Source organism: Trichosurus vulpecula, chromosome 3 (assembly GCF_011100635.1).
Source record: "Trichosurus vulpecula isolate mTriVul1 chromosome 3, mTriVul1.pri, whole genome shotgun sequence".
Lineage (NCBI taxonomy): Eukaryota > Metazoa > Chordata > Mammalia > Diprotodontia > Phalangeridae > Trichosurus > Trichosurus vulpecula.
In genome coordinates, this window is record NC_050575.1 from 317041682 (window position 1) to 317065538 (window position 23857).

Sequence of the window (23857 nt, forward strand, 5' to 3'; positions counted from 1 at the left end):
GCAGATTTGGAACCAGCTAAGTGACCAGGCCCAAAGAGTGGTAATTAACAGATTACCGATAACGTGAAATAAGGTCCTTAATGAAATGCCAGAGAGGTCAGTCCCTGGTGTAATATGTTTATCAAGGATCCGGATGAGAGCATGGCCAACTTGCTTATCAAATTTGAAGATGACTCAAAATTGAAAGGAATATTACATTAGATGTCAAAATCAGTATCCAAAAAAGATTTTAACAGGCTGGAACAGTAGGTTGCTACTAACAAGGTGAAATGTAATAGGGGCAAATGCAAATCCAAATGGCATTTAGGTTAAAAAAAATAATCATCTGCACAAGAATAGGATGAATAAGATGAGACTAGCCAACATCTCATGTGTAAACGGCCCTGAAATTGCAGGCCAAAGTCAGCATTGTCATGTGATGATGAAAAAATCCAGTGGAATCTTAGACTGGTCCTTCTGTACTCTGCCCCAGTCAGACCACACCTGGAACACTGCGTCCAGTTATGAGCATCACCTTTTAAAAGGAGCATTCACTGAAAGCCTGGGGCATATCCAGAGGAGAGCAACCAGAGTGATGAGGAGCTTGCAAAATCAGGCCATATCATGATTTGTTGAAAACCCCGGGTAAGATAAGACCAAGTCATGATAGCTGTTCAATTTAGAGGGTTTTCTTGTACAAGACGGATTAAGCTTGTTTTGCTCAGATTTCAGTTGAAGTTAGGAGAAAACTTCCAAAAAATTGGAGCTGTTCAAGGCAAGAAGGATAGAGTAGAGAGAAGAGGAGCATTCCCAACTACTGCAGGTCCTAAGCTGGAAGTGGGATGACCACTTGAAGGTGATGTGGTAGAGAGGGTTTACCATCTAAGTATCAACTGGCCTATGTGACCTTTGAAGTTCTTCCTTTTCAACTCTAAAATTCCATTTGTTATTCCATGAAATGGGAAGGTGGGGAGAAAGAGGATTGAGCTAACCACACTGAGAACAGCAAGAAGTGAAAGCTGACATCCCAACAGATAGAAAAAAATAGAAAATAGACATGAAAACTAAGAAAGCCCGTAAGTATCGGGCAATTTAGTGACAAACTGTCCTACATATTTCAATTTCCCCTAGGGTATCACCAGATTACAGTTCAGTACAATAATAAACATTTATAGGCCCTCTAATTCATCCCCCAGGGTATCACCAATTTACAGTTCAGCACAAATAATAAACATTTATAGGTCCTTTAATTCATCAATAAAACAATCTTAACAGTGAGCTCTTAATACAAAATTTTCATTGTTTAACAAATTTCAATTATGTGGAAAATTCAAAACCGCAATAGTTCACTTACCAACAATGTGGAATAAATGAGATCTTACAAATACTACTGGAATAAACAAGGAAGGAAATTGATCATTGGACTAGGAAATGAGTAGCCCTGAGCTTGAGTGCTAGCTGGCTTCAGTCAAGAGTAGCCGTTGGAAACTCAGGCCAATTACTTCCCCTCTGTGGGTCCCCACTTTCCTTATCTGTAAAAGGCAAGGGCCCAGGGGATGTATTGGATCAAATGATCTCCTAAGATGCCTTTCATGTAGAGGAGCAGAGTGGTACAGTGGGAACAGCAGGGGTCTTGTGTCAGAACCTGGGGAGGTCTGAGTCCCAGGTGAATGAACTCAGCTTCCTCATCTGTGAAATGGGGATAATCATACTGCCAACTTTCTATTTCACAAAGATGTGGCAATGAAAGCATCCTGCTAAGCTTTAAAAGTGCTGAAGAAATATGAGCTATTATGATGACAATGACGATTCTAAATTTGCAATACAGGTGACTTCCTCTAGGAAGTCAATACAGGCGACTTCCTCTTCTAAGAGGCTTATGCCAATGTCCTGTTGATGAAAGGTATTTATTCTCAAATTAAAATTTAGGGAAAGGGAAAGTGAGGCACATCTCTCCTCTCTCTATCCTGTCCCACATCCTCCCTCCACCCCTGCAACCTGTAGGCAGAGAATAATGAGGATTCAAAGCCCTCTCTGCAGATTAAGCAAGCCTGTGCTGCAGACAGACAGCCTCCTGGGAAGGCAGATTTCCTCATCTAAGCCCAAAGAAAAGCTCCTCTCTTGGGTGGGGGTTGGGTGAGGAAGAAGGGTCATGGGGAGATACTAATATGAACTGCGTATCACCAGCCCTCCAGATGAAGCAGCTGAGTCAATTCATTCAGCAAGGCTACCACTGGTGTTCTGGATTTTAATGTCTGTGCCTTGTTTGTCTCCAAAATGTCATTCCCCAATCCAATCCAAACGAACAAATATTTATTAAGTGCTTCTATATGCAAGGCACTGAGCTTGGCACTGGAAAAATAAAGGTGAAACAAGGCAAAACCTCAGCCTCCACTCTCCAAAAAACCTACAAAAAGATAACTCACATGCCTCCCGTCAAAACCTCAGCCTCGCTACCAATGCTGTGAGGACAGGGGCACAAATATTATCATCTGCATTTTACAGGAGGCCGCTGAGGCTTTTAAGTGACATGCCCATTGTCTCAGAGCTCTTAAGTGTTAGAAGTTTGATGCAAGGCCAGCGCTTCTGCCCACAGTCTAGCGCTCTTTCTATCCCACCAATAGGGCTTGCTCAGAACTCTTTGGTAGTGCCCTGCTGTCCTCAGACTAAAGTCCACACTGCATTCCGCATTCAAGTTCCTCTACAACTTCCCTTCCTGGCAGTGAAAGACCTCTACATCTTTGCCCTATCCTACCTGTCTAAGCTCCTCTCCCGCTATTCCCTCAATGACAAAATCTCTGCTCCAGTCAGGGCAATACACACTGTACCTCCCCCCACACCAATATTTAATACTACCTTTACTCTTTCCCTTGCAGTTTTCTGTGCCTGAGATATTGAAATGACCTATTCACTAAATCCATCCAAATTCTTCTTGTTGTTCAGTCGTTTCAGGGTTTTTATGAATCAACTGAGTTAACGTATGTAAAGTGCTTTGTAAACCTTAAAGTGCTTTATTTTTGCTTATTGTTGAATCGTTTTCAGTCGTGTCTGACTTTTCGTGACCCCATTTGGGGTTTTCTTGGCAAAGATACTGCAGCAGTTTGCCATTTTATTCTCCAGCTCCTTTTACAGATGAGGAAACTGAGGCAAACAGGCTTAAGTGACTCACCCAGAGTCACGCAGCTAGTAAGTGTCTGAGACCAGATTTGAACTCAGGAAGATGAGTCTCCTGACCAGAGGCCCAACAGCCATTGCACAGGCTAGCTGCAAATTCAATTTTTTCTTGAAGGACAGCTAAGGTTTCACCTACAGCATGAAGCCTTGCCTGTCCACATCCACCTATGGCAGCACAGTACTGTAGAAACAATATTGGATCTGAAATGAAAGGAAATGGGTTTGAATTCTAGAGCCATGTAAGCTTCAGCGAGTCACTCATCTCTTCCCTGTCTTGGATCCCTTGTCTATGAAATGAAGGGCTGGACAAGATGACCTCGAAGGATCCTGTAAGCTTTAAATCTCTGATGCTATTATCCTGTGCTGAGCCTTTCCTTCTCTTGACCTTCTCTGTAAGTGAAAAGCAATGTAATTCAGGAGAAAGATCATGGCATCTGGACTCAGAGAAACTGGGTTTACATTTTCACTGAACACGTTTCTTGGGCAGCCTCAGGCAAGTTAGCTGACCTCCCTGCGCATCAGTTTTCTCATCTTTTTGCTGGACATTTTATGATGAAAATGCTTTGTAAAAACCTTAAAGCATTATGTAAATATCTTATTTTTCCAATTATTATCGTTACATATTTAGCATTGGATTAAAAGCTGCTTTGTGCTTGTCTAGCTATTTCATGTTAATTTTAGGGAATAGTGATAACTAGCATTTGTATAACAATGAAGGTTGGCATAAAGCTTTATAGGTTTTCTCATTCGATCCTCACTATAATTCTGGGAGACAGGTGTGACTTTATAGTTTTATAGCAAGAAGGAATCACAGAAGCCAGGTCATTCAACCCCCAACTTGTACAGAGGAGGAAATGAGGGCCCACAGAAGGAAAGTGACTTGTCCCGGGTCACACAATGTGCTCAGCGTGTAGTCATTATTTGAAACCAGACCCCTTCACTGTAAATCAGTGTTCCTTCCACTGTGTGACTGGCCTTGGGGAGCCGGAATTGCTAAGCCTTGAAGGACGACTCCAGCTTTAGAAAGGAAGAGTCACAAAACTTGAGGAAAAATACTTGGTCCTGGACACACAGGTAAGAAGTATCCAAGACTCTGTGTGTATGTATGTCTGCGTGCGTGCGTGCGTGCGTGTGTGTGTGTGTGTGTGTGTTGTCTTCTAGACTACAAAAGAAGCAACTTGAATGGAGGCATCACATCATACCCTTCTGCCCTTCCTCCCCAGTTGCCTACCGCAGTGAAGGATATGGGATGAGAGCTTAGTGAATCTCTGCCGGTGGACTGACTGGCCTCTTACCTTCAGATCCCGGTGGATGATGGGTGTCTTGCACTGATGAAGGCGGGCGACAGCCTCACAGGTATCACAGAATATCTGTAGCACTTCATTCTCCGTGAAGCCCGTCTGTAAACGCTGGTTCATCAAGTTCACCACTTGACCTCCTGGCAGAGAAAAGAGGGGAGGGTGATACAATTAGAGTCACAGCATTTTCAAGCGGAAAGAAACCTCACAGAAAGATCATGTAGCCCGATCACCTCATTTCACCGAGAAGGAACCCTGAGGTCCAGAGAGGTGAAATGATTGGCATATGGTCCTTTGAAAAGTGACCCTGTGACACCCAGTCCAAGGCTTGTTCCACTGCACTGCCTTCTGCAATGAACTAAAAGAAAAAAAAAACACTCCTTCCATTTAGACAGATACTGACACAACCTAAAAAATAACAGATTTGGAGTGAAAGGATGTGCCTGAAGGACCTGGGTTCTAATCCCAGCTTGGCTGCTTATTTTAGGCAAGCCATTTAATTTACCCAGGCTTCAATTTCTTCTTCCATAAAACGGGGTGGGGGGTGTTCAATTAGATGGTCTCAAAGGCTCCTTCCAGTTCTAAGTCTATGAAGCTATGATGCTATATATCACGAGGAATGACACGTGTTCTCCTTGGCTTTACTGCCAGCTGTTTGCCCTGCGGAAATGAAATGCCATTAGAGGCACAGCTGGAACTCTTGATTTCCCAGGAACTGTCTCTCATTTTTAGATTATCCAGACCCCCTAGTTATTCCCCACTGGTTGCCTTCGGAACATTTCAAGGCTCATTATCCTCTTCACCAAAAAGGAACAGGAGAGGAGGAGATGGTGACAATGGCCAAATTCAGACACAGCTTGGGGGGGGGGGGGGGAAATGCCTGATGGAAGTGGTTGGAGTCAATGGTTAAAATGAGGTTTGAGAAGGATCTGTGGGTTTTGTTTATATCCATTGTCTTTGCTCATCACGGGTGGAGATAATTGAGAATTGGCTATGATTATGGATTCATTTCTCAAGCATCTGTCATTGAAAAGTGTAGGTGGCAGATACAGTCATTGCAAAGCAGCAGAATTATGGGGAGACTGTGCAGCTGGCTGCTTACAACAGAGGGGCCAGGGAATCAAACCCTCCGAACAACAAGAGTGTTCAATGGAGTCTCCCTTCAATGCTTCCTCCTGTTGGGCTGCTGAGGGAAGGGCACTCTCGTTTTCATCCCGGCAGGGTCACCTCTCTCCGTTTAATCCCTCGGTTGACAACATCACCCATGTTATAGATACCGATCCTAGAATCTCCAAGTTGGAAGCAGCCTCGGACCTCGCCCAGTCCAGCCTTCTCTCCCGTGCAGCAGTCCCCTCTCAACATTCCTGACTGGTGCTCCATCACTTCCAGGGACAGAGACATGTCCATCAAACATAAGAGGGCTGGACTAGGAGGCCTCTGAGTCTCCTCCAGCTCTCAAGCTATGATTCAATGATAAACAGGGCAGTCTCCATTTTTAGACAACTCCTCTTGTGCCAAAGTTCTTCCTAATATTAAGCTAAAATCTGCCTCCTTGATACTAGATAATCATTTGGGGATTATCCAGAGCTCTGGTTACTCCCACGGACTCTCTTTTGGACAATTCAGGGCTTATTGGCTCCTCCACCAAAAATGAATTAGGGAAAAAGTGATGAAATTCATCAAATTCAGTGATAGTTTTGAAAAAATAATTTGATAACAGGGGATCACAGGATCTGAGATTTGAGCTAGGAGGGACCTATGGGGCCATCTGTCCAATCACTTAATTTTACAGAAGAGAAAACTGAGGCCCAGAGAAGAGTGAGTTGTCCAAGGTCACAAAACTGATGAGTCATTCTGTTCACCATTTTTATCAATGATTTGGATGCAGACATACCAACATTTCAAATGCTATACAAGTCTAAAAAGGAGTACTGATTGCCTGGCCTGCTTGACAGAATTAAGATCTCAAAATATCTCAAGGCAGAACCACAATTCAAATTTAGGTTCTGTGATTTTCAACTCAATGCTCTTCCCCCTTCCCCCAACATATACCAATGGTTAAAATGAGGTTTGAGGATTATCTATGGATTTCATTAATGCCTCTCCCACAACATTACCAGGATGAGGTAATATAGCCTGGCTTTCAGAATAACAACAAACTTGCCAGCTTTCAATTTCTAGATATTTCTAACTCTTACGGAAATGAAATCTGCCTCCCCCTAATTCCCATCCATTGCTACTTCTTCTACCCTTGAGTCAAGTGGAATCCTTCACCCACATGATAGCCTGACAAATACTTAAAGGCACTGATCAAGCCATCATTGGTTTTTCTCTTTTTTTATTTGTAAATTTTTTAATTTTAAACTTAAATACAAAATAAGAAAAGAAAAAAGAAACAAACTTAAATACTAAAACTAAAATAATACAAAATAAGAAAAGGGGGAAAAAAGCATTGCCACGCATAGCAGAACATGAAAGAGGATTCAAAATACATAGCAATAAATTTCCATTTCAAGAAAAGCCTATATAATTAATACTACACATTATGTTGAGAGCTGTCCATCTTTTCTTTGCTTCTTTGTAAATTTTCTTTTGTTCCCTACTGTGCACTTTTTACTTTGTTCTTTTTTCCCCCTTCCTTTCCCGCATATATTCATATATACATATACGCACAAAATATGCATATATACATATACACACATACATATGTACATACATACTTTCATATCGATAATCATAGTCATATATAGACATATACATTCACATGCGTCTATGTAAGACCACACTGTACTTATTTATCCCATTTCTCTGAGGGTAGATAACCTCTTCCTTTATAAATCCAAGTCTTTCCAGATTTTTTCCAAGTCTAACAAATCGTTTTCTATGCCATAGCAATATTCCCACCTATTTATACTGTCTAGTTGTTTTAAATAGTTCAAATTTTTTTTCCCTTTTCTAGACTAAATAGCTTTAGTTCCTGCAAATTATCCTCATGCTTGACCTACGTGGAGACAGCTAGGTGGTGCGGTGGATACAGCACCTGGCCTGGAGTAAGGAAGACTCATCTTTCTGATGAGTTCAAATCCAGCCTCAGACACTTACTAGCTGTGTGAGTCTGGATAAGTCGCTTAACGCTGTTTGCCTCGGTTTCCTCATCTGTAAAAGGAGCTGGAGGAGGAAATGGCAAACCACTCTAGTATCTCTGCCAAGAAAACCCCAAATGGGGTCATGGAGAATCCCAACAACAAATGACTTACATAAAGGGCCGTCAAGCAGAGAAGTGAACACGGTGCACCATATCAATAGGGGTTACTTTTGTTATTATTATCTTTGACAAAGCATTTTTTTTCTGTCAGGATGCTTGCCAGGCGAGAGGATCAAAGATCACAGAATGATGATGAATTGAGCCCAACCCCTCATTTCATAGATGAGAAAACTGAGGCTCAGAGAGGTTAAGTGATGTGGCCCAGGCTAGGAAAATGGCAAAACTGAGATTTTAACCCAGGTTCCTCTAACTCTAAATCCAGCAACAATTTTCTGCTCTAGCATACTCCTAGCAACTAGGTGGTACAGTAAATAGAGTGCTGGACCTAGCCTTAAAAGGATCTGAGTTCAAATCCTACCTCAGACACTTAATATCAATTTGACACTAGGCAAGTCACTTAACCTCTGTCTGCCTCAGTTTCCTGAACTGTACAAAAAAAATGGTGAAAATAACAGCACCTACCTCCTGGAGTTGTTGTAAGGATCAAGTGAGATGATATTTGTAAAGCACTTAGCACAGGGCTTGGCACATAGTAGGTCTAATAAATGTCTGTTCCCCTCTCCTACCAGATCGAGGAGTTATTTATTATACGAACAGTCCCAGAGGTTACAGACTTCGAGTAGACCCCGGAGGAACAGTTTTTAAATAATAATGATAACAGCCATGATTTAGAGAAGGCTTTGAGGTTAGCAAGTGTTACCTCATCTTATCCTCATAACCAGAAAGGTGCTATCAGTGTTCTCGCTTTACAGATGAGGAAACTGAGGCAGTAAAGGGAAGTTAAGTGATTTGCCATGGATCACACAGCCAATAAATATCTGAGACCAGACTTCCTAGGCTCCAGGTCCAGAGCTCGATCTATCACACCACCTAGCTTTGAAACACAAGGGACAGAAATTTTCAAACTCTGCCTAAAATGTACACACATGCTTTCTCCCCCAATCTGCCTAAAAGATAAAAGTGTCCAATTCCCTCATAATCTTTGCTGCCCATATCAGTCGCCCTCTTAAAACGGCAGGGAAAGAACTAAGGTGAACCCTCCAAATTTCTGCTTCATCTTTTAGAATTCCTGGCTTCCTTCAAGACTCATCTCAGGTGACCCCTACTACATGAAGCCCACTCTGAGCCCTCCAGTTGTTCCCTCATTTTCCATCAGCTTTGCTGCTTTCGGACTTCTTTATCCTGACTTTCTTCCCTGTTGGAAAACCTCATTATCCTGTGAGATTCGATCTGCCTTGGTACTCACATCTCACCACTCTGATTGGACCCTCCGACTAGAGGACAAGGCCATCAGCTTCAATTGCCTCCATGTAAGGAGGGGCTCCTTATAGTCTTCCTCCATTTCCCACCAGCTATACACTCTCATAGGCTTCTCCATTATGCCTCCTACCCTGGTTTTCCATTTTTTGTGTGTTGTTGTCTTCCTCCATTAGATGGTAAGCTCCTTGAGGACGAGGACCTGTCTGTTTATATGTGTATTTGAAATGTTAGCACTTAGTACAGTGCCTGGCACAGTGTAGGTGTTTAATAACTATTTATTAACTGACTAACCGAAATAATCCTCTGTCCCTCCTGAAATTACCTTCTATTTATTAATCTATGTGAATATAATTTGCTCTCCTACATGCTAGAATAGAGCTTTATACATAGTTGAAACATCTTTTTATTTATTGAATCAAACTGAATGTGGTCTGACCTGCACCAGAGGCCCAGTACAGTGGGCCCTCCCCTTCTTTCTTCTGGATATTATCCTTTTATTAATATATAATATAATCCAAGATCATTCCAGCTCTTGGAGTATCTACCTTACTCTGAAAATTCACACTGAGCTTCCACTGCCCTATATTCTCCACACCCTTCTTCATAGGAAATGCCTTGAAACTATATCTCCCTCCAGCCTGCACTCATACAGTTGATTTCTGGAACCCAAATGAAAGATTTTACATTTAGCTCTATTCCTTTTCATTTGGCTTGATTCAGCCCCTTGTTCCAGCCTGTCAGGATATTTATGGATCTTGGTTCTGTCATCCAGAGTTGGCACACCCGCTCTGCTTTATGTCATCTGCAAACCTGATAAGCCTCCCATTTATATCTTCGTCCAAGTCACTGATAAAAATCAGGGCCAGGACAGGGAATTACTGGAAATTATAGCCTATAGCTCAGCAGGAGCTCCAAAGGACAGAAATCTTAGGTCTTCTTTCTGAACCAGAATAATTCTGAGTGGCAGCTGGGGTTGAGTGTAGGGAACACAAGACTGGCAGTCAGAAAACCTGAGTTTAAGTTCTGATTCTGCCAGTTGCTGGCAGCATGACTCTAAGCAAGTCAATTAACTTCTATGAGCCTCAATTATCTCCTCTGCAAAATGGGGATAAAAATAGTTGAGCTATCCAGCTCAGAAGGCTATTGTGAGGAAAGCACTTTTTAAAGAAGACTTAGTGTCACCCATTGAAATTAAGGCAAACCAAGGCACAAAGTTCTAAGCACATTCAATTTATTGCTAAGGCTAGCAGTTACCAATAAAATGGGTTTTTTCAGCTCCTCAGTCAGCCAAAAAAGACCAAGAGGTGGGGCATACTAGCTTTCATATAGTTTTGGGAAGCACAAGAGAACAAAGAACAGGATACATCACAGATGGAAAACAAAATGATTGGTTCCAAAGTCTGAAATGTCATAGATGGAAGTGTAGAATGCAGGGCTAGCAACAACCCCTCCTTCCATCTTGTCTCTATGGATTGAAAGTTCATTGGTGGTGTCCACCTGGGTGGCTCGTTAATGTCACAGTGACAAGAGACCAGACTTTCTTGAAGGACAGTCAGTGTTGCAGAGATAACAGACCAGATTCCCTAGCATCCACCTGCACCTTCCAAGGATAACAGATTTCTTCTAATTGTACAAGGGCAGCTAGTGGTACGGAGATAATGGTTTTCTTTCAATTAGAGTGGTTTATAGGGAAGCTTAACTTTTAAACTTAACTCAGAAAGGAAAATGGAGCTTCTGGACTCATTAACTTCTGAATTTAACTCAGAGAAAGAGAAACATGGCTTAGGCAACTGCAGAACAGAATAAATTACAGAATGGAATCAAATATAAAACACTGACTAGATACCTGATTTTCTCACGAGGGAATAGCCTTGGTCTAGTGGAAAGAGTGTTGAACTTGGAAGTCACAAGATCTGAGTTTGAATTCTAGTTTTACTTATTACCTATGTAAATTTGGCCAAGTCACCTAACCTCTCTAGCCCTCAATTAATTCACCTGTAAATTGAGGGGGCTGATTTAGATAAACTATAAAGTCCATTCTAGCTCCAGATCTATGATCCCTTGACAAATATGTAAAGTGACTTTTCTGCTAATTAATATACAGGGTAGACAGAAGGCAAGTCGACACGATCACCATGATCAGCATCATCAAAATGGACGTCTACACAGAACTTGAAAATGTGCGAAGCACTTTAAATACATTATCTCATTAAATTTTCACAATCCTTGTGAAGCAAAGACTATATGAGGAAACTGAGGCTTACAGTGTTTAGGTGGCTTGCCACGATTATATATCTAGGAAGTATCACAGGCAGGATTTGAACCAAGTAATTTTAAGTCCAATATTCTTTCTACTATGCAACACTGCCTCCAGCTCAGACACACATCTATGAGAGATGATTTTTTGTGATGTTTTTGCCACTGTTATTTGTCAAAACTGTATAATTGAGAACTGAAAGTCATCTCCTGACCTTCTGGATCCCCTGCTTGACCTTTAAGCCAGGGATAACAGCATGATTAGCAAAGACATCAGCAAGCCTTTGGCCAACAAAATGCCATGGAAATCACCACAGGTACACTTTGTATGCACACTTACCTCGGCAAAAATCCATGAGAATTAGAACTTCCCACACATCACCACTGCTCACATTGTTGATACTAGAATCGATGTAGCCAACAATGTTCTTGTGTCCTGACAGGTCCCTCTGTGAACACAAGAAATACATGTTAGGTACTTCTCTCTTAAAGGGAAAGTCTAAGATCAGAAAGTATTCCTAAAGCCTGGGTCTGACCCGTGAACTGACACTCCAGTTCAAAATCTTCAATTGCTTGCCATTGTCTCTAGGATAAAAAGTGACATTTAATACTTCACAACTCACAAGAACCATTCCAGACTCATTTCACATTGGATTGCCTTCATGTAACCTCTGTTCCAGCAAAATTACCTTCCATTTTCAGAGAGGGAATTCCGTCTCCCTCTATGGCAATATTTGTACAGATTTCCCCACTGCCACCCACCATGCTTGGAAGATGCTCCTAGAATCCTTCCCTTTCTTCAAGGGTCAGCTGAGGCACTGGGGTAAGCCTAGGTCAGCGCTCTCTGCCTCCTCAAATCATATTTGTTTACCTGGATCATTGCTAATACAGTGTTAATTCCTTAGGAGCAAGGGCTTTTTTTTTTTCATTCATTTTGTCTATATCCCTAGCACACTGCCTTATGTATTTGGGGGCTAGGGGGAAATGGTGAGGAGTTAGACCTGAGATTTCCTTAGTGCCGGAACCTCCCAGTGGGGAAATGCTTACTAACAAAGCAGATGGGCAACTATTCTACATCCTAGTGTTAAGTAACTTTCCCAGGGTCAGTCAGTATATATCAAAGGTATAACTTGTACCTGGGATCTCTATCTGTAATGACAATTCATCACTCCACCAACAAGTTTATAACATACAAGGATAAGTTGAAGGAACTGGACAGATTTAGAGTGGAGAAAAGAAGATTTGGGGGAATATGTATCTACTCTATCCAAAAGTTCAATGACTTGCCCTGAGCCGCTGGTGATGGGTTTATCCAACTTAGAAGTCTTCAAGCAAGAGCTGGTGGACTGCCTTTTGTTTATGTTTCAGTGGAGATTCCTTTTATACATGGGTAGAGTAGATGGCCAACTCTCAGAATCTGTGCTTCTGAGTCAGAAGAGGGTGACTGCAAAATGAGTGTGGGCGGCGTAGAAGGAAGGCATCATCAGAGAGGCAGCACCTTTGGGAAACTCCAAGTGCTTCAGGCTAATGGGAATTTCATTTCATTTCTTGAGCATCTTCTGCTCCCTGGAGTCAAACAGAACAAATCTGATCCCTTCTCCCCATGACAGCACTTCAAATATCCAAAAACCACTATTCCCCCGAATCTTCTTTTCTCCAGGCTAAATCTATTTCCTTCAATTTATCCTTGTATGTCATAAACTTGTTTATGGAGAGACAAACTGACACTGCAGATATATCTCCACTTGTTGTTAAAGGGCATTTGTTCAATAGACAATTACCAAAGGCAAGACTTGAACTCAGATCTCCCTGACGTTAAGGTAACCTCTTTCACTATATAAAGCTGCTTCTGCCTTTATAAAATAGCAGATGCTTAAAAAATGTTCATGAATTGAAACAAAATTCCCATTACGTTGAGGAACCTCTCAGAGGTTCCTCTCTGAAACTTCTCAGAGCTCCTCAAAGCTGCCACCTCTCATGAAGTCTGTCTCCTAAGCCCTCTCTTCACAAATTCAGTTGACAGTCACCTTCTCCCTCTAACTCAAAATCTCTACTCTAAATCTCCACTCTACTAGGTTTTTCTGGATATCAAGCCTAAATCTGCTTCTTTGCAACTTCCACTCATGACTCCTGTTTCTGCTGCCTTGCACCAAATAGAACAAGTCTGATCCCTTCTGCCATGATCCCATGACAGCCCTTCAAGTGTCTGAAGACAACTATCATGTATTCCCCTGACTCTTCTTTTCTCCAGGCTAAATCTGTCCAGTTCCTTCAACTTATATGTCATAACTCAAGGCTCTTCCCATTCTGCATGTCTTCCCCTGGAAACCGTCCAGTTTCTCAATGTCCTTTTTAAACTGTAGTGGCTAGAAATGAACACAATATTCCAAATGAGGTCTGACAAGGAGAGACTACAGTCTGATTGTCATCACTCTCTGTGTGGTAGCTATCGCCCTCTTAATTCAACCAATGGTTGCTGTATCACATTTCAAACTCCTATTAAACTTTCAAGTCCACTAGAACTCCTAGATATTTTTCAGAACTGCTACCTAACCCTGTTGCTCTCATCTAATACTTATGAAGTTGATTTTGTTGTACCCAGGTGCAAGACTATTTACAGTGATCCCTACTGAATTTCATCGTATTAAATTCAGCCCAAAGCTTCTGGAGAATGAAAAGAAATGGTTGGTTAAGTAGAAGGAGAATAAGTAGAAAGTAGTATCATTAAAGTCAAGGAAAGAGAATATATAGAAAAGAAGTAAAAGGGTAGGGATAGTGGACAGAAAGGTCAAGTATTCCTGAGAAAAGGCCACTGGATTTAGCAGTTACGAGAAATCTAGTAACCTTGTTTAGAGGTTTCTGTGGGGTGGTAGGGTCATGAGCCTATGTACAAGGAGTTGGCAAATGAGGGGGGAGGTAAGGAAGAGAAGCCAGCTGGTCAATTAAGACCCACATGTTAAGTGCTTGCTATGAGTGAGACACTTCACTAAACACTGAAAGTACCAAGAAAGGCAAAAACAGTACTTGTCCTTGAGGAGGGTACATTCTAATGGACAGGTCTTTCTAGGAGTTGGGCAGTAAAAGGGAAGAAAGATCTAGAACCAAGCTTGGCAGTGTCAAATGAAGGATTTTTAAGGACCTAGTGGAAAGAGGCGATTGAAGAAGAGAACGAGGGAAAAACTGCTTGGGCAAGAGCCAGGAGGAAGACCAATAGTAGTAGCTAGCATTTACATGGCAATTTAAAGTTTGCGAAGTGTCAAACAAATATCATTTCATCTGATCATCATGATAACCCTGGAAGGTAGGAGTTATTATTGTCCCCATTTTATTTATTTTTTATTTAATTTTTTTTTTTATTTTTAGTTTACAGCACTCAGTTCCACAGGTTTTTGAGTTCCAAATTTTCTTCCCCTTCCTCCTCTCCCTCCAGGACGGCATGGAATCTGATATATGTTCTACATATACCTTCGCGTTAAACATATTTAGACAATAGTCAAGTTGTAAAGAAGAACCATGATCAATGCAGTGAGTCATGAGAAAGAAGAAACAAAGCCAAAATTGTCCCCATTTTATATGAGGAAACATAGGCAGACAGAATTTCAGTGACTTGCCTAGGATCACATGGCCATTAAGTGTCTAAGGCAGAATTTTAACTCAGATCTTCTTGATTCCAAGTCCAATACTCTATCCATTGCATCACCTAGCTACGATGGGATATCAAGGGCACAAATAGACATATTAAGTAACATCCTTGGCAAGAAACGCCATTTCATCCTCTAAGTCCAGAGCAAAAGAGGTGAGGACCTGTACAGGTTTGTTTGTTTGTTTGTTTTGAGGTGTGGAGAAAAAGAGATAAGGAAGCTGATGATGGGTTATCTTAATTTTTTCAAGCAAAAAACTTTCTCATCTGCCGAGAAAGAAACCAAGGGTCTTGAAGGAGAGAGAGATGAAAGTCTGAAAAGCCACTGTAGAAATTGTGATAGTCAAGGAAAAATAAAGATTGCCTTACAGGAGTGAAGACCCAGTTGAGATTAGATAGTATGACTCTGTAGATGATCCAATCAGGATGGCTTCTCCCACTGGCATTCAGCATTACAGAAGTAGGACCACAGATAGTAGATTGTGGGGGTGATCCCAGCTGAAAGATTGGCAAGGACTTAACAGGACAAAAGATTAAATGGTGAACAGTATATAGTTGGACTGATCAAATATAAGGCAAGCACAGAGAAGGCATGATGGATTGAGACCACAGAGAAGCATGGAGGGACTGGAGGTTATTGTCAGGATAAAGAATGAGTTTAGCAGAAGTGAGGCAAGGGGCAGGTTATGACTGGAAAGGAGAATTTTAGCATCATCAACCAAGGAAGTGCTATAATTATATAAGCAATGATGAAATCTTTGGTAGAGGCATTCTTGGTGACCAAGTTGGAATGAAGATAAGGGAATGGAAATTGAAGAAATGAATGAATTTGCAGATCTGGGTTCTGGAGGGGAAACTGGCATATATTTAGACAAATCCCCAACTGTAAACAGATGAAGAGGAAGACAAGGCAACAACAAGGAACTCTGCAGGCTGATACTGAAAGATGGAGTGAAGCTCAGATGAAAAGGCTGCAGAGCAATAGCAACAGAAGAGTCAGAGGGGAGCGGGAGGAAGGCTACCTATTCCTGGACAAGCTTCCGCAACCATGAGAGAAGGAATACCTCCTACTGTAGAGGGTGGCCAGAGATGCAGTGTCCTCTGGAGAAAGCCAAAACATAGAAGGAACACTAGTGGAGTGTTCCAGAGATCTGACCTTGGCCTTGTACTAGCCAACTTTTATCAATGACTTGGTTGAAGCTACAGATGGCTGACTTATTAAGTTTGTAGATGGAATGCAATTGGGAGATAGATAATAATACAATGGATGATAGTGGCAAAGGATCTAAAAAAGTCAACAAAATGGGACAATGGGCTGAGGAGAATGAGATGATATTTAATAGGAGCAAAGGTAAAGTTCATAGAATAAGATTCAGAGTTGAGAGGGTCCTTAGAGGTTATCTAAGGTTCAATTCCCTCATTTTATAGATGAGGAAACTGAGGCTCAGAAGTTAAGCAACTAGTCCATAGTTACAGAGCTAGTAATTGTTAGAAGCAGAATTTGAAACAGGTCTCTCTGATTCCAAGGGCAGCACTCTATTCACTAGACCTAGCTGCCTCTCATTTCTACACTTGGGTTTAAGAAATCAACTTCTTAAGTCTAAGATGGAGGGATCCTGGTTAGATAACACTTTCTGTGGGGAAAAAAAAATGTAGGGACTTTAGTGATCTGCAAACTCAATGAGTCAACAGTCAAAAAAGCTAACACTATCCTGGATTGCAGAAGAACAAGCATGACTTCCAGGAATAAGAGTTGACATTCTCACTGTACTCTGCCCTGGTAAGAGCTCATCTGGAATGGCATGTTCAGTTCTGGTATGACATTTCAGGAAGGACACAATCAAAGTGTAGTGCATCCAAGAGGGGGTAACCAAGACGAAAAAGTAAGAGAATATGCCAAGTTGTGAATGACTGAAGGAACTGGGGGTGTTTAGTCTAGAGAATTAAAGACGTGCCCTTGTGCCCTCTGGAATCCCCACTCCATCATTTAACTGCTCTGAGTCCCTTTACACTCATTTCATCTTCTTGCACTCTCAGTCTGCAGTCACCCTTTCCAGTACTAGGTATGCCTTCTAAATTCCCCAAGCACTGGACCAGGAGGAAGGGTTTCCTCCTTCCACTGTTTTCCATCTTCCACTTTTGTGTTGCCTTTTCCCACTAGAAGGGGAAAGGGTAAGGACTTGAGGATAAGGACCACCTTCTCTGCTTGAAGGAATACTCCCTGCTCCTCACCCCATTTCTAGACTGTCTCTTTGCTACCATCACTCTGTGACGTCTCTTCCTTAAAGGGTCATTCCAACTTTATTACTGGATCATTCTTTTTGTTTTCACAAAGAATTTACCACTTGACTCAAAATTCAACTCTCCATCCCAATCTCTGTCCCTATATTTGAGGACTTCAACATACATACATTAATGTTTCCTTGAAAACCTTGGCCTCTCAGATCATAAAGCTTCTAAAGTCCCATGACTTCCAACTTTACTTCATTTCAGCTACACAGAGGGAGAGTCATATCCTTGAACTAACCAGTATCCTACATCTCTTCTTTCCACCTACGACCTCTAAATCCTTACATTTCCTCTTTTTGTCTCATTCCTCCTAAACCTATTCTTCATCCTCATTGGGGACCTCCAGTCTCTCCTGATGGGTCATTCCCTCCCCAGGATTACCATTTTAGGAAAGACATCAGCCATGTCTGCCCTTACTCATGCCTGGGCTATCTCTGTACTCCTCCTTGTTCTCCTCACCAGTTAAATTGTCCCCTCGCAAGAACCATTACACTTCACCCTCTCCATTCATGACTTTTCAACACCCATTTATATGTTGCCTTTCCCCCCCACTATCCTTGAGGGCAGAGACTATCTTATTTGCTTTTATTTCTATACATGGTGTTTATCAAAGGGCCTGGCACAAAGTCAGCATCTAATAAATGCTATCTATCTATCTATCTCTCATTTCTCCATATTCTCCCATTCCATTATCCTTACTATAGAGTCCCTTCCTTCCCCTTCAGTCTTGACCCAGTGCCTATCTTTACCATATGCTATCAGCTACCCTTGATTCCCCCTTTCTCTAGTGCTAGTCCAGTCTGGCCAAACCACAGCCTTGAGTTATCCCCTCTCCTAACTTCTCTGTTCCTACATGCATTCCACTTAAGAATGGAGAAATAATGGGCATCTACCTTAAGCTCCCTCTTCTCCTCTACTCCACACCTCGAAATCTCACTTCATCACTGCCAAGCATATTTCCTCCTTTGCTCCAGTCTCTGACAAAAAAAATGGGGCTTCTTCTTGTCAAAGCCAACCCCATTCACTGATGCTCTTAATCCCACCCCTTCCCACTTCCTCTGGAAGCTCACCTCTGCAACCATTCCCACTGTCTGATCCAAAATCGCTCTTTACCCAGTGGTTCCTTCCTTGATACCTACAAACACTCTTGGATCTCATCTCTCCTTTAAAATTTTTTTCCTGGGCTCTGCCATTCCATCAAATTATCATAGCGCTTCTCCCTTTCACAGCCAAACTCCTGGAAAGGGCTATCGACACTCGTTGCCTTCATATCCTCATGTTTCACTCTGTTCGCCATCCCTTACAGTTTGGCTTCCAATACCACCCCTTGACTCACTACTCTGCCATTCTTATACTGCTTTCTTGGTTCTTCTATCAGCTGATTGGCTTATTCTCATTTTCCTCCTCCCATCCACAAAAACTGAGTATATCCCAGCACTCTGTCCTGGACTCTCTTCTCCTCTGTCTATATTTGCTCTGAGTTATCTCACTAACTCCCAAGGGTTCAATTATCATCTCTATGTAGATGACCCCCAAATCCACATACCCAGCCATCATTTATCTTTTGACCTCTAGTCCCACATTACCAACTTTTTGCTGTACATCTTCACCTGGTTGTCCCACATTTTTCTCAAACTCAGTATGTTGAGAGAGGGGAAAGCACTGATTTGTATCTTTTAATTTTGTTTTCTTTTAAAACTAGTATGTCATCTTTGAATTGTTACGTAATGTTGTCTAAATTAAACTATTTTTAAGAGTTCTGTCTTTATTACCCAGGAAGATCTAGGATTCAGGTCCCACCTCTGACATATAATGACTATATGACCCTGCTCAAGTCACTTAACTTCTAAGTACTCCAAGAAACTCTTAAAGATGGTAAGTAGCAGAAAAAGTGCTGATCCACACTGGTAAAGGGAATTTCTTCACCTGGAAATAGCTCTCTATTTAATTAAATAGTTCTCAATTATCTTTCATTATTCAATGAAATAGTTCTCTATCATCCTCTCAATGAATAGTTCTTTATTCACTGAAATCTCAGGTCTAATCCCTATCCATTAAAAAAAAATTTTTGGGGGGTGGAGGCAGTCAGAGTTAAGTGACTTGCCCAGGGTCACACAGCCTATAAGCATCTGAGACCAAATTTTAACTCAGGTCCTCCTGACTGTAGGCCTGGCATTCTGTACACTGTGCCATCTGGCTGCCCTTTTATAATTTTTAAAAATAAACAAATGAAGGCCTAGAAAATTCATGACCATGAACGTAAAAAAAAAAAATTACCGCAGGACACCCAGATAAAATACAAGCCTTACAAATGAACCACAATATCACCAAACTCAGAGACCTACTACTTACCTTAGCAATAGAGCACCTTAAGTACAAATTCACTTATTTAGAGTAATGAATTAACTTCCTTAAGGTTGAAATTGCAAACCATAACAAGCGACAGAAAATCTGGGTCTGAGATGATTTCCATCTGGATTCTTCTAACAGTACTTTCTGCACTAGGAATCAGCCTGCCTGCCTGCCCTTATTACTAAATTTCAAAGTGAACTTACAAAACAGGTTTATTTTTCATTTTAATGCTGGAGGTTTTTCACATGTGTAAAAGAACAACTTGGATTTCAGGTACTCACTTTAAAACCTTAGAGGTATTTGGTCAATTTATTAGCTATAGTCTTTCTGACATTCTCAATCTATTTGTCTCATTTTAACTCTCTGAACAAGAGGGACTCCCTATTGCCGCAATGCCTGAGGGTTATGTTTAGATTAACTATTCTCTTTCAAATAGTTTTTTATCACCCCCTTAGAGCTTTTATACTGAATTGTATTAGGGGCAATTTATATAAAGCTGTCCAGTGCCAGGTGGAATTAAGTAGCTAGAAATTCCTTATCCAAGCAATAAATGATTGTTGAAGAAGGAACAGAGATGACCAGATAAAAATAATAAGTCAAGGAATTGGGTTTTCTTCCCAGCAGCTCTTCTCACGTTGGCCTCGGATCCTTAGTACCTGTGTCAAGCTGGGAAAATCACCTGACCTCTTTCTGCCTCAGTCTTTTCTTCTGTAAATTGGGAATAATAATAGTACCTACCCCTCAAGTCGTAGTGAAGATAAAATGAGATGATGTGCAAATCTTAAAGTGCTATAAGTAAATGCTAGCTATTATTGGCTAAAGACTTTTCTTTCTTTCTTTCTTTTTTTTTTGGGAGTGGGGAAGGCAGGGCAATTGGGGTTGAGTGACTTGCCCAAGGTCACACAACTATTAAGTGTGTCAAGTGTCTGAGGCCAGATTTGGACTCAGGTCCTCCTGACTTCAGGGCCGGTGCTCTACTCACTGTGCCACCTAGCTTCCCCTAAAGACTTTTTTTTCTTAATATGTATTTGGGGGTAGGGAGTGGGGAATGAAATACTATTTAAATTTAAAAAATATTTTTTAATAATTTTAACTTGTACAATAAAATCCAGAATTTGGATCTCAGTGGCTACCTAGTCCAGCTCATATATGAACAATAATTCTTCCTACAATACACTAAGAAGGATTTGTTCAGGCTTTCCTTGAAGACCTCTAATAAGGGAGAACTCACTACCTCCCAAAGCAACTTGTTCCACTTTTGGATAGCTCTGCTTATCAGATTTTTTTTTTCTTACACCATGTCTAAATGTGTCTCTTTGCTGCCTGTACTCACTGCTTCCAGTTTTGCTTTCTGGAATCAAGGAGAGTAAGTCTAATTTCATTTTGATGGGACAGCCATTCAAACGCTTGAATGCCTGATGAATAAATGAGTCATACTTATCCCAAGTCTTTTCTTCTCTAGGCTAAAACATCACCATTTCTTTCACCCAATCCCCATATGGCAAGAGAACAAAGACCTTTATCATCCCTGTTTACCTCCAGCTTCTCAACATCCTTTCTTCAATGGTGGTGCCCAGAATGGGTACACTCCAGGTGTGGCCTAACCAAGGCAGAGTTCTCCTGGACACTATACCTCTATTAATACCATATAATATTGCATTTGCTCACTTGATACCATAACTCCGTGCTGACTCAAAAGGAAATGGCTATCCATAAGAGGCCTACACACTGGCCTTGGAGACGAAAGACCTGAGTTCATGTCTCAGCTCCACTGGCAAGCTGTATGACCTTAAGAAAATCACTTAACCCTTCTGGGCTGCATTTTCCTCAGCTGTAAAATGGTGGGGTCAGACTCCATGACCTCTGAATTCCATCCTAGCTCTAAAATTTATGATTCGCATAAACTTCTAGCCTCCTCACTCCAAATCTGGCCCTTCCCTGAATTTGTTTTTATTTGGAAAATAAGATTTACTTAAGGGAGCAGATGGAAATGAAGATGATTCTTTGAAGCCAAAATGAATCAGAGATTCTTTTAGGTCATGTCCTGAAGAACAAATAGTCCCTTTACATTTAATGGAACACAAATCAGCTGTGATCCATCTGAGCTGGTCTATAAATCCTGAGAAAAAATAATTGGGAATCCGGAAAAAATCTAGGTTGATGCCAAATAAGAGAGGGGGCCAAGATCTATTAGTGAGAGTCCATCTATCAGCCAGCCAGAGCAAGATAATTTTCTAAAATGGGACCCCTGTGCAATTAGCTAAGAAGCATCAATAAAACAGGCTTATCAAGCCCCAATATACTGTAATTTCACTTACTTCATCTAGTATAGCCTCATAGCCTGAAAGAGACATATATTCTTGTTCTGCAAATGTGGGAAGTAAGACCAAAGGCTAAGGAGCATTCAGCTGGTCTTCCAGAGCTAAATACCAAAAGCAGGAAGAGCCTTACAAGAGGATCTAGACCAATTCTCTCATACTACAGATGAAAAAACTGAGGTCCACTTGGAGTAGAGATAGGAAAACGAGGAGGCAAGACACTAAGGGTCTGGAATATTGCATAGCTTTGCAAACATAGTTGACTGAACTTGTTTTTTAATCTTTATTGCTAGTAAAGGCTTATGAGAAGAAGATTGATTGGGATGTTTGGGAATCAATTTGATATGAAAGAAAAAAGGTACTGGAATTAAAAGCAAAAGCAAAATTGAGACCCAGAGAGGGGAAGTTACTTGTCCAAGGTTACACTAATTATTTGTGGCACACAGATCATCTGATGCCAAATCTAATGCTATTTCTATGATGAAATGGACCAATAGGAAACTTTTTGTTGTCCAGTCATGTTTCCATGTCCAATTCTTCATGACCTCATTTGGGGTTTTCTTAGCAAAGTTCCTGGAGTGATTTGCCATTTCCTTCTCCAGCTCATTTTATAGATGAGAAACTGAGGGAAACACTGTTCACTACTTGCCCAGGGTCACACAAAATACTGAGTGTCAGAGCAAAGGACTTGAACTCAGAATGGTAAAGTGGAAAGTGCCTGGACTCTGCCGTCAGAGGAAGAGGGTTCAAATTTCACCTGTGTGACCCTAGGCAAATCACTTAACATCCCTGAGCCAAAGTCTCTTCATCTCTAAAATGAAAGGGTCGGACCAGATGTCTCTGAGGTTCCACCCAACTCTAGATCTATGATTTTCCAACTTGAAATCCATCCCTCTCTTTTCACTATTACTTGCTGAACAAAGTTCCTCCACAGCTTTGTCTCACCCAAAGAAACCCCCCCATCTTTGGTTTGCCTTGCTCTTGGGATGACCATACACACAAATTCCAAGAAAAGTAGGTAGCCCCTTAGAGAAAGTTTCCTCAGACTGAATACACTCTATATGACTGTGCTTGTTCTGTTCAGTTTTTAAAGAACCGAGGTACAGAAATATCATCACCATCATTATCATTACAATAGCACTTTAGTAAGGACTTTCCTAACCTTTCCTACTGTACAAGGCATGCATATTGCCCCCACGTAATATTTAGGGAAGCAGAGTCAGAACAAGTAAGCAACCAGTCTAACATCACGGTTACTAAAGGTTAGAACCATAACCAGAATGAGGGTCTTCTCATTCCTAGTTTAGTGTTGTTTCCACTGTATCCCAATGCCTTTCCCATAGGTCACAAAAAACAGGGTTAAACTCTGAAACCAACAAAATCATAGAATCTCTCCTTTCCTGCTTGCACTACTCACTCTCCAGACTTCTCCTCCATGTCCCAACAACATTCTTACGTGGAGAATGCCTCCACTCCTGTAGCTTTTTCTTCCTAGAAGATCCTTCTGCCCATGCAGCCCCATCCTCTGACCAAGTTCTTCCTGGAATCTCTATTTTGAAGAGGTGTCAAAACCAGCCAGGCTGACTTCTTCACTTCTCTCCCTGGATATTTAATCCAACCCGTTCCTCAGCTAAAATCCCCTCAATAATACTCCTGGAAAGATATTATTTAGCTTTTACTTCAAAACTTCCAGAGATTGGGGACTTACTACATCCCTTGGGGCACCCCTTTCCACTTTGAGGCATTTCTAATTTGCAGGCAGTTTTTTCTTACAATGAGCTAAAAACTACATCCTTCAACCTTCCACCCATGGCTTAACCCAATCACCAAGCTGTCGCCTTGATAGATTCCTAAGCTTTTTCAGAAAAAAGTGTCAAATACCCACTACTGAAGGTAAGACACTCCGGGCTCTTGAGTTACTACATTGCCAGCAGGAGATGAAGTGATGGAGTAAATAAAGAGATGACCCCATTTGTCATCTTCCAAGGTATCAAACACAAGGAAAAGTTATTTGGATTTATAATGG

At 41.3% G+C, this 23857-nt stretch overlaps 1 protein-coding gene across 6 annotated transcripts in view; it reads right to left on the minus strand.

Moving 5' to 3' along the window:
* Positions 1-23857, minus strand: part of AAK1 (AP2 associated kinase 1) — a 246166-nt gene that overhangs the window by 126405 nt on the left and 95904 nt on the right. For all 6 annotated transcript variants that reach the window (XM_036752566.1, XM_036752567.1, XM_036752565.1 and 3 more), the window contains exons 3-4: positions 11573-11681; positions 4449-4591 (exon numbers count right to left, since the gene is read on the minus strand). In XM_036752566.1, coding sequence (XP_036608461.1) covers positions 4449-4591; positions 11573-11681 — 252 coding nt within the window. The remainder of the gene's footprint in view (positions 1-4448; positions 4592-11572; positions 11682-23857) is intronic.